The 12,125-nt window shown below is 35.8% G+C and overlaps 1 protein-coding gene across 2 annotated transcripts; it reads right to left on the bottom strand.

The window, feature by feature from the left end:
- Window positions 675-8,827, bottom strand: LOC109235275. Of its 2 annotated transcripts, XM_019401328.1 has the most exons (14): window positions 8,358-8,825; window positions 6,331-6,421; window positions 6,131-6,215; window positions 5,832-5,901; window positions 5,569-5,638; window positions 4,951-5,020; window positions 4,764-4,809; window positions 4,432-4,681; window positions 4,146-4,351; window positions 3,965-4,039; window positions 2,077-2,137; window positions 1,851-1,931; window positions 1,339-1,418; window positions 675-1,137 (listed from the first exon to the last, which is right to left on the bottom strand). In XM_019401328.1, the coding sequence occupies exons 1-14, from the start codon at window positions 8,474-8,476 to the stop codon at window positions 1,059-1,061; spliced, it is 1,383 nt and encodes a 460-aa protein (XP_019256873.1). In that variant the 5' UTR covers window positions 8,477-8,825; the 3' UTR covers window positions 675-1,058. The 2 variants fall into 2 exon arrangements, with proteins under 2 accessions (XP_019256873.1, XP_019256874.1); XM_019401329.1 differs by lacking the exon at window positions 1,851-1,931 and having other exon boundaries at window positions 8,358-8,827.

Here is a 12,125-nt window from a genome sequence, read left to right as displayed (position 1 = left end):
TAAGTTAAGATTTTTAGTTGAAAATTTCAGGATAAAATAAGTATTGCCTAATCTCTAAATAACATTCCTAAAAAAAATTGTTTGTGCACCTATCCCCATTTTTCTTCCGACCAAGTACACACTAAACTGAATTCTCTAAGGATAGAATTGCTAGAATTGATATATCCATATATCATATTTCTGCAGGCATAAGAGTTTTTTCCTTTATGTTCGGTGGAAATCACATGTTATACTATATTCCAATAAATAGATATCTGTGTTATGATACAAGTCCACGTTTTCACAAAAAAAATGGATGAGATTGGGTCCCAGCGAATCTAAATCTCCTACAAAGAACAAGGTTGATCCTAAGCCGAGGGTCTTCCGAAAACCTCTCTGCCTTCTTGAAGGTGGGGTAAGGTCTCCATACATACTATCCTCCCCAGACCCCCCCCCCCCCCTCCCCCGGACCCCACTTGTAGGATTACACTAGGTCTGTTGTTGTAAAGAACAAGGCTGAGGAGTTCAAATAGAAAGGAGTCCAATCTAAACAAGCGTAGTAGAGAAAATAGTATGAAAAGTCTATATGTTTGTGCTTTTCCTTTCAATGTCGCCCAATGTATATATGGACAATAATTTTCAGTTTCATCTTCAAAAAACCACAGTATCATTTGACGGTAACAACAACAACAAACTCAGTGTAATTCCACAAGTGGGGTCCGGGGAAGGTAACGCGTACGCAAACCCTACCCCTAACTTGTGAAGGTTCATTTCACATTACAATATGCAAAGATGTCGAACGTAATTATACATTGATAGAGCAAGAGAAAATATGCACAATGTTGGTATAGCTATTGTGTTACATAATCTATTACCAGAATACAGTAATCTTGTGGATGATATACACAGTTCACAAGATTAGACAAACCTGGTTCAAACGATTTTAAATATACAAAATCGGATAAAACAATATGTAGTTGTGGTGACATGACTCAATAAAACTGCATTCACCATCTAAATTTGTTTGTCTGATCGAAGGACAAGCTCGGGGAAACTAAGCTTCTCGCTGATTGAAGTAACTATACATCATTTACAGGCAAACGTTCTTCTATAAATACACGGCAAATGGGGCACCTCTTGCACTTGTCACAACAGGTGCTGAAAAAGTATGATCAGTTATTAATAATCAGGTTAGAATTTTTTTTAGCAGAAAGCGTTACATGCACGAGAAAGAAATGTGATATTAATTTTTCCTTCAATATGGGATCTGCTCTAAACAGTATATATCAAATATCGTAAATCACAGAAACAATGTAAATCAGAGTGTAGAAAAGGAGTAGCATGAGGTTTAGGTAGTACCTGCAGAGGATGTGATGCCGACAAGGAAGGAGAAGAATATTTATCTGTTCCTCGAAGCAAATTCTACATAAAATTTTTTCCTGACAAAATGATCCGCATGTAAATGACTCAGCAGATGCCAACACTGATCGAAGAACAAGCATGAAATAGTTTTGGCCGTCTGGGGGTTTGGTTTTTTTTTTTTGTGTGTGTGTGTGTGTGGTGGGGGGTGGTGGGGGGGGCGAGAGAGNNGGGGGGGGGGGCAGAGAAGTGGAGAAAAACCACACTCAATTCCAGAATCATGAATTAGTGAGGACGAGAAACAATATCTACAAATACTAATTAAGGTAACACAAGCTAATTCCTTGTTTCTAACACGTCATGTATTTGTTAACTAAACGCTAGGTTTCTTTTATATATATATATATATATATATATATATCAGACAGTATTCTTCGTCTTGTGGCTGAAATCTTTTTTATGATAATACAAAGCATCAATAAGATATTGGCAATACTTAGATGCAATCTCACATTTTGAAGTCTTTCAAACTCATCATGTTTTAACTTTGTAATTTCTGATTGCTCACAAAGTGCTGCTTGTAGTCTCCATATCTGCGATACTAACAGTTCAGTAATGACTTAAGGGAACAATGGTAGCAAAAGAAGGATGCAACAGTTAAGAGGAAAAAAGTTAAACATCTCAGTGAGCACTCAAGAAACCAAAAAAAAAAAAAGGCAATAAGGACAAAGAAGCAACCTCTTCGGCGAGCTTCACTTTAGGCATTTGCTTTACAGTATCAGGTGAGAAAGTATCGTACCTAAAACAACAATTAGAAGACGCTGAGAAGATTATCTAAATTAGTGGAAGTACCATACAATTGGTTAATGAAGCTGCATGTACAACAACTTCAAGCAAGAGCTACAAGCGTGACCATCAGTCCATAAGTTGGTAGACCAAGTTAAAATTTAACTATGTATTGTCCCAATAAGAAGCTTAGAAAAAACAAAGAGGCAACAAGTAGTTTTTATAATTTTTTTAGTGACTAATAGACCTGCTCTTCCGGTATTTACCCTTACCATGCATTTAAATCCATTTTCAGGGCCAGTAACAGGCGGCAACTGTGTCTTTATGGTATTCCCAACATTAATTATTGGCTGAATACATAGACAACCCCTTAAACTTGTCCCTTTTTTCATCTAGACACTTAAACAAGCCTCATGACCCATTAGGCACTCCATCTTTACACAAATTGTGCCTATCAGACACAAGAAGCTGACATGGCATAGAAGGTGAATCTCACCTATTTTGAGCGCGTCAACCAGTTTAAAAAAAAAATACTGAAATTGTTTTCTTCTTCACCAATGAACACCGCCATTACCTCATACCTCACTGTACTCTCCCTCATTGTTTACAGGAAAACTCCATTTCTTCATCCATAAAACCAGCCTAGTCACCCTCCTGATCTTCCTTTTCACAACCAGATTCCCTCATCTCAATTTCTGTTAAGAAGCACGACTAGTCCGAATGATTTTTCTCTTCTTGCCCTCATTTTATTTTCCACAAAACAGAAAATTTCTCTCAAAACTTACAAACCACCATGAGTCCTCACTCTTCAATACCATAACTTCACCAAAACAAATACACAAACAGAAGCCCAGCACACAAAGTTGCACAGAGAATGCCAAGTATACACCTAGCAATAAAGAAAGAAAAATGTCCACCTAGAAAGAAAAATTTTCAGCTCATCACACTTTTAAATTTTTGTTTTACTTTCACAATTGTTGACAAATTCTTGATGTTCTCTTTGGGGCTGGTGATGTGAGGTTTGTTGGTTTATTCCCAAAAAACTAACTCCCAAAAGTGTTTCTCTAAATTAGTTGTTTGTTATTCCATAACACGGTATTGTTAATTGAGTTAGCAGATGAAAACTTTGTCCAGAATCTATAGAACTTGATCATAATTTGGTGAATAACACATGACGATCCCGGTGGAGATAATCCTCAATCTGGTCTAATAGAGGAATGTCTTAAAAAGGGAAAGAAATTTGTGTGGGAAAGATGACAATAGAGAAAAAAAAATATAAGCTAACAGAATAAGCTATAAACTAATTTGAGATTTGAGAGCAACTAAGGAAGAAGATGAACAGAGGAATAGAGTTGGAAAAAAAATACAGAATTGCTCTCTCCTTTTTAATGCTCAACAGTTAAAAAGGACACTGCTTCAAAGTTTTTTCTTGGAAAGAGCCACATGTCGTTTTTTCATTGGTATTTTGCCATGTCACCGAAGGTTGAACGACACACATATTCCTTCCTGTACTACTTTAGCTTCTTGTGTCTGATAGGCACACTTTGTGTAAAGATGGAGTGCCTACTGGGTCATGAAGTTAGTTTAAGGGTCTAGATGAAAAAAAGGGACAAGTTTAAGGGGCTGTCTACGTATTCAGCCTTAATTATTCATAGCAGCAACATTGAAGGACCCCAAAATGCATTGCTTTTCCTACTTATCTAATGCAATAATATATGCCCCCAAAAGAAAATAATTAATAAAAGCCAAATAGCCATCTAAAAAGCATGAACCAGATGACCCTCAAGGTGCTGTATAAAAGACGCAAAAACTGCAAGTATTGACAGACAGGAAAACTGACCCAGATGTCCCAGCATAATATAGACGAGCTTGTTCTTCTCGGCTTTCTTCATCAATTGACCACCAACCTAAAAACCTGTACCAGCAAGATCAACACAAAGAGACAAGCACGTTGAAATGAGTGGACCTATACAATGCGCGGAAGCATCAGAAGTTGTACAGTTACACCTTGCTATCATTACCTTGACCCGTGATGCATGAAACCGAAAGAATCACGAATGAACGAAGATATCCTAAAATAGCTTCTGACACCAGCTTCACCATCTACCAAAAGAATAATTTTCTCCACAAGTCTAAAGACAGAGAACAAAACACCAGCTCCTTGCAGTAGGAAAAGAGGGATAAACAGTACGGGAATTGGGATAAATCTAGCACTTGGCGGGGTCCCCTGTAACCAAAATGTGTTAGTTGCAAATGTGATTAACTAATTGTAAAATTGAAAGCAAAACTTCTTAAGAGCATTCGTACCGCTAAGCGCATAAAAAGCAATATCTGGAAACAAACAATAGGAATTTTCATCACATGACCGCCAATGTCCTGTAAATTGCATATTCCATTCTGTTGATCATCTTCATCCAAAGATCCCAGAAATCCACTATTCCAGTTAAGATATCGCATGCTTGATGTAGAAGAGCTGGGTGTACGGAGACTTGAGTGTCTGTGGATTGCAGGGTTGTACCATTTTGTGCAGATAATAAACGCAAAACATTCTGCGACACTGAACGCCAACAACGATACAAGTTTAGCATGTAATTAGGCGCAAGTAACTATCATGCACAATAAGTGGGAGTTTTCTGTACCCGTAGTTAATGAATAAATCCCACCACCCAAGAGCAGCAACATCTCCTGCAATTCATAGCAAATGAACTTGATTTTGCGACATAGACAAACTGATAAGAATGTTGCTACAGATATAAAAATAAGACGAGAAGTAGCAAATATTGCTATTTTGGCCACACAAATTCAATGAAAGAGTCAAATAATTACCACATATCTTCAGAAGAGTAAATGTTGTTGCCGCTATGAAGAAGACCATAGAGATTGCAACCCAAAAGTGCTGAGACATAGATAACAAGATGACTTTCAGAAACTACCAATCCACAGATATTATCGCAAACAGCATGTTGCACCAATCAATCACATTTTCAAACAACTTTCACATTAACAGGATGAAACACAACATATATCAACAAAAGGCACATAACACCAGACTGCATATAGCTGCAAAACGTATTTATTAAAAGTCCGGCTAAAGATACGATCAAGTATGTTTATTCCTGATATGCATAACTCCTCAACATAAACTATTTTTCAATCCTACTTTCACCAGTGACGAGATAGCAGTCAACCTCTTGAATATTATGGTAAAAAAAGATCCAGAACTTAAGAATTTACTTCCTTTTAAACTCCGTAAAATATTCCTTTACGCTCTTTTGTTTACACAATTATGCAACTGAACAAATAAGCTTTCTGAGCTTGTCAATCTAAAAGGTATCAGTGGCTGTTAACATCAGATTCCTCCAAGTAGATAAGCTACACGAAACGACATGACTGCTAACTGTCGGTTTTTTATTTAATAAAAAAGAATAGGAGCTCTATACTTACGGGAAGGGTCTCCCATATAGCCTCATCACTCATGCTTTCTTCATCTCCGGGCATCAGAGCCCTGCACATTCTGAACATGAGGAAAAGTGCAAAAGGAATTAGATACACGTCCAAAACCAAGACCAATTTTTCCTGCTCTAAAAGTATGCAGCAAAAAGCATATTTTGGAAATGTTATCTCATATCTCTTTATTCCAAAAATGACTCAACACTGCCACCAGATGGTTTAAAGGTCAGCATTTCTTGGCAGAATAAGTATCTTACCTAACATTATCAACCAAGATAGCAATTTCAAGTGCTAGCACGGGAAAGAACACAATCTTCAAACTTACAGCTGCAATTGACCAAAGTTCACAAATAAGTGCCGCTGGCCGCTGCGTATATGAACTAGCATTGCATATCAAATTTAAAGAGAGAAAGTTAAGCAGTAGTCGTTCATTGCCTCCTTGTTGATTAGAGAACTAACATTGCATATCAAACACTATTATGAATCAACAAGAAGGCAACAAACGGAGCTGTAAATGCATCAGGTAATGATGTTCAAAGGAAATTTTCTTGTTTACCGTAGGTGCTGTCGAGATGAATAGAAAGAAGTAGTTCAAAAGCAACAAGCAGCGGTGTCGCCATGACAGCATGAAATGGTGCCCACTGTTTATGAAGGAAAGTGTGCTTCTGTCACTATATAGCTTTTTGAAAATATACAAACAACATTGACTGGCACATGAAATGTTGAATCTAAAATCGGAAAAGTTAATGGTCATACATGTCGATCATGAGGGATTGATGGAGCAGGTAATGAGAATCTACCCCTTGCTACAACCACATGAAACAACCAAAGTGGAACGAAAACAACCCTGAAAAATGAACAAAGGTGAGAACAAACTGTAATTATACTGCTTTTTTTTTTCTGTGAAGAAAGTAATTATACTACTTAAGATAGTAGGGGCTTCAATATAAGGCAATACTTACAAACTAATTTCCCTGTAAACTGCAAATGATATAATTATAATGCAGAAAACAGAGTACATAAACAATGAGATTAATAATAAGAGCTAAGATTCATGCAGCAAAGGCTTTAGCAACCTGTGCTTATATTTCTCAGATACCTCTCTTCCTCTCAATACACATACATATGGACACTCACACACACACACAGCGAGACACGCATGCGTGTGTGCGTGCACGCCTATTGCTGTTTCCAGCTATTAGAATAGTTATATTGAAAGGCCAAAAATAGAAAAATGGAAGAAAACGACCCTACTTTCACTGATTTCAACATTTTGAGAAATCCAATTTTGCATGAGTTTTCAGTATTTCCAATCAAGGAATGCAGACGCTCTTATAGTTATTGAGAATTTTGATGTTTGGGGTCCAAGATGCTTTCCTGAATGATTATTCATATAGTCGAAGGTCGTGGATGCACTTGTGTTACTTCTCATCACTAAACACGGAAAAGTGGCATAAAAGAGTATATTTGGAAGATTGTGGATATGTTGAGCCTTAGAGGCACAAGCCAACCTGTAGTTTTATATAACATTGATGATCTTGTATTTGCGGACTAGAACCAGTCTTTTGAGGCACTTATCAAAAAGATACTCTGAATGCTCCGAGATCGAGGTCTCATTGCCGAAGAAGACCTTGGCTAATTCAAGTAGCCTTCACTTTGTTATCTTCTTATAGTATATCCATTCCAACCATTCTACTTTAATTTGCTTCTTACATCTTAATCTACCAAGCCATTCTCTTTGAAGATTGAGCTTAATATCTGAACTATCTGCATGTACCCACTACAATCCTATCTAGCTTCCCTTACCTTTATTTTTCTTTTGAAGGAAAAACTTACCGTGCATATATTCTTCTCAACTTACTTCGCAATTTCAAATTTTGTTTGACTTTCTCGGTTAATAAACACAACATCATCTATAAATAGTACATAGCATAGAACCTTTATCTACATACATCAGTTAACTCATCTATAACTAGAGTAAACAAGTACGAATTCAAGGCATATACCTAGTGTATGAGAAACTTCTCTATATCTCATTCCTTTATTCACACACTTGTGACTGTTCTTTTCTACACATCCTTTATCACGAATTTCTTTCTTCTTAAGAACCCACCAAAAAAAAACAAAATCTTGGTACTTTCATAGGATTTTCCCATCAATTATCCTAGCAAACATAGCCAATATCTAAAACCTACCAATTACTAGAGTGTCTAGATCGGTCCAATCTTCCTCTCACTCATGCTGCTATTAGAGTGTCTAGCGAATCACTCTTATTTTCCAAAAACCGCAATCAACATTATCAGAAATGTCTAGCTGCAAATACACCCCTCTTTCTATAAGCGCAATTAACAATATAAGGGGTAAACACATACATAATCCAAAATCCTAAAGGTGCCACCTTTTTCAGAATCAACAATTATCCAAAAAGGCATTCCAAATTTAATTCCCAATAATGAAAAACATGCTTCTATGTTAATAAAAACTAGCACAGCATTGATTCAAAGTACTCAACAAGAATGCTACTCCTAGCAAATATGTCATTTGGATAAAATTCAGATAAAAGACCTTCACTTTATCCACAAAAATCCTTACTTTATCAGCACATGATTAACCCCATAACCTGTTAAAACAAAAGATACAATCTTTTTCACAAATTATTCTTGAAAAAACAAAATTCCCAAAATCCTCAACCAAATTCCCTGAATTTCAACAATTTGAATAACTTAGAAAATTCCCACAAAGCTGAATAATACAGAAAACAAATAGCAAAAGTAAAAACATACCACCAAGGATAATGAAAGGCTTGATCAAGCTTGAGAACAAGAAGCAAAGTGAAAGAAAAAAGCAATCCATGAGCTGCTACTGCTTGTATAGATTTCAACACTCTCCTAATTCCACTCATCACTTCCCCCAAAAAAATAAAGAAAACCCAATTTCACTACTTTTTTAACAAATAAAAGAACCCCCCACGTCTAGATGTTAAAGAGTAATAACAGTAAATAAAGGGAAAGAAACCAGAATTTCAAAAAAAGAGAAAGAAAACAGATTTCAGTCCTGTTTGGAGTTTGAATATAAGAAAAGAAAAGAACAGGAACAAGACAGGAGAGAGCAACGTTAATTGCGAGAGAACTTTATTACACAGACTTGGCTTTCACGCCAAAACGCCGCTCTTTGTTGTCTTATTTCCCCCACACTGACGCTTGGTAACAAATTCCGAGAGCTCAAAATTACGAATTTGCAAATCAGAATAATTTTATGAATTGTTAGAAATTAATATAGTTGTCGGAATATATTTTTGGTAAAAAAAATACAAATTTGGATGGTTTAGTAGTGGAAGATTAAAATTATTAAATATTGATGATAATATAGCAAATCAGAAAGTATTTTATGATATTTTTAAATAGTAAAGATTAATATAATATCTAAATGTTACTAGTAGTTTTTTCCCCTTTTTATTGTATCAGAAATCTAATACTATTAGTTTAAGTAAATAATATGAAGTTAAAGTAGGATGTATACGAGGAAAATAACTTTCATCTATTAGTGAAAGAAGTTATGTCTAGTAATCAAATACTAAGAAAATGACTCAGCACAAAAAATTCTGAAATATGACTTCATATCAAGTGGAGTAGGACTAAGATGGATATCTGGAGTGTAAGTACAGTAGCGGAAGAAACGGACATGGTAGTGAGGCTCGACTCACAAGTCATCCCCAAGTGGAAGAAACAGACATGGTAGTGAGGCTCGACTCACAAGTCATCGCCAAGAGAGAAAGTTTCAAGTACTTAGGGTCAATTATCCAGGGAGATGGGGAGATCGACGAGGATGTCACACATCGTATTGGGGTGGGGTGGATGAAATAGCGGTTAGCGTCTGGAGTCTTGTATGACAAGAAGGTGTCATCGAAACTCAAAGGTAAGTTCTACAGAGCGGTGGTTAGACCGCTATGCTGTGTCGGGTTGAGTGTTGGCCAGTAAAGAATTCACATATCCAGAAGATGAAAGTAGCCGGAATGAGGATGTTGAGAGTGGATGTGCGGGCATACTAAACTGAATAAGATAAGGAATGAAGATATTCGAGAGAGGGTGGACATTGCTCCCGTGGACGACAAGATGCGGGAAGCGAGGCTTAGATAATAGTTCGGGCACGTGCGGAGAAGAACCATAGATGCCCCGGTTAGGAGGTGCGAGCGGTTGGCTTTGGCAGGTACGAGAAGAGGTAGAGGGCAGCCTAAGAAGTATTGGGGCAAGGTGATCAGGCATGACATGGCGCGACTTCAGATTTCCGAGGACATGGCTCTTGATAGGAACGTGTGGAGGTCGAGCATTAGGGTTGTAGGCTAGGGGGTAGTCGAGAGTTTTTTCCTCTTTGTACCGGGTAGTTTGATAGAGTTTTGACTAGGTCTGTTAGCGGTTTATATTGTGGTCACATTATTTTGTTGTTTTGCATAGTATTGTGTTATTGCCCTTTCACTTATTTGTTGTCTCTTACGATGTTGTTATTACCTTTCTGGCTTCTTTTGTTGTTACAGACCTTTTCTTTGTTTCTTTTCTGATATTATTGTCTCTTCTGTTGAGCCGAGGGTCTCCTGGAAACAGCCTCTCTAACCTTCCGGGATAGGGGTAAAGTCTGTGTACACTCTACTCTCCCTAGATCCTACTAGGGGGTTTTACTGTGTATGTTGTTGTTGTAGTTAGGGGTGTTCATGGTTCGGTTTGGGTCGGTTTTCCCCTAAAAAGAAACCAAACCAAGTAAGTCGGTTTTTCAAATATTAGAACCAAACCAAACCAATTAAGTCGGTTTTTTGACGATTCGGTTTATGTCGGATTTTGTCGATTTTTCGATTTTTTTGGTTATTTATCGGTTTTTTCTTAAATATAAGACATACACTACCAAACACATATTCCGGCGACCATATTTTCAATGTAACATTATCAAATCAATTGCCCTTTGAGAAATCTATTATTTACCAAAATATATTGATGATAATTGAATCAAATAGTGATGAATAATTAAAGGACTCAATTAAAAATATATTATTTTTAACGCGAAATGGATTTTTACACTTAACAAAAGAAAATTACCAATTAAACTAGAATGTAAAGGTAAAGAACTATACTAAAAGTGCAAACTATTAACACTTACCATTAAATTTTTGAAACTTTGTATAAAGATATACATATATATAGGTGTAATAATAAATTTGAAATAGCTACTTCTATAGTCGGTTTGATTCGGTTTTTTTTTCGGTTTTTTTTTTTATTAAAACCAAAACCAAACTAAATTTGATCGGTTTTTAAAATTCAAAACCAAAACCAAACCAAACCAAAAAGTATCGATTTTTTTGGTCGGTTTGGTTTGGTTTTCGGTTTGGTTCGATTTTTCGGATTTTTATGAACACCCCTAGTTGTAGTAGTTATTCGATGCCTCTACTGATGGAAAGTACATAGGAGTTCAATGAATTAGGCCAAATATGTCTAATTGAAGATTCTAATAAAATCTAAACATATTCTTAAATGATAATGTAAAAGAAAAAAGGAAAAAGTGAAATCGGTTTTATTGACATTACAAATGTTCATTTGGTCATATGATCTTTGTAGGGTTATTTTTCCCTATTCAAATTATAAATTGGTCATACATAATTACTTCCTCAATAAATTATAATGCATTATCTAAATTTATTTTTGTTGAAATCTCTTATATCACAACTTATTTCTCTGTAAATGATCTCTTGTGGCTTTTTTTGTTTTTTTTCCTATTTGGCGCACAATTTGTTAGGTTAATTACTGCATGTTCTCACAAAACTGTAATTGACTTTTGTGATAATGACGTACCTACGTAGTTGAGGAATTAAGGTGGGGATACATAGGAAAATCATAGGGTTAATTTTGGTCCCTTTTTTTTTTATTTTATTTTTTATCCAGACCCCACTGGTGGATCTTACTAGGTCGTTGTTGTTGTAATTTTGGTCCCTTTTTAAAGTTAGCTATATATTTCCTTCTATTTTTTGCGTGTCCCACACACTATTATTAGTTTAATACTATAAAATTCAAAGAAATTGGTACGTACGTAATGACCCCCACAACTTTAAAACGGGTATCTTTTTTCGAATATCTTTCTCTTTGTTAAATCGTTTTATGGAAAAATAAATTCTGATAAAAATAATTGACCCATTATCATTTGGCAAAAATATTTAATTAAAGAAACTTACATTACAATAATAACTAGCATAGTAGTTAGATCTCCCAAGTCCAGGCTTGTGTAATTCTTGTCTAATCCTGGCCAACTTGTAGAATCATTTGACTTTTCCTTGTTAGATAAGTCTTTTATCTACAATTTTATAATTATCACATCCTAGCCCCCATGATGTTACTTGCTATCCTATTATTAGCGATATGGAAACAATAAAATGAAAAAGAGATGTTGGAGAAGGTCAAGGAAAATAATTTTTTTTTCCCTTTGTGATGGTTGTTATTTATTAAAATATGATTTTAAGTAAATAAAAGTTTGATTACTCTAACAATTTGAATTGGTATAGTTAAACAACTCCA

Source organism: Nicotiana attenuata, chromosome 12 (assembly GCF_001879085.1).
Source record: "Nicotiana attenuata strain UT chromosome 12, NIATTr2, whole genome shotgun sequence".
NCBI classification, from domain to species: Eukaryota; Viridiplantae; Streptophyta; class Magnoliopsida; order Solanales; family Solanaceae; genus Nicotiana; species Nicotiana attenuata.
Note: the sequence above shows the minus strand (reverse complement) of the source record. Positions and strands in the feature narration are given on the sequence as shown.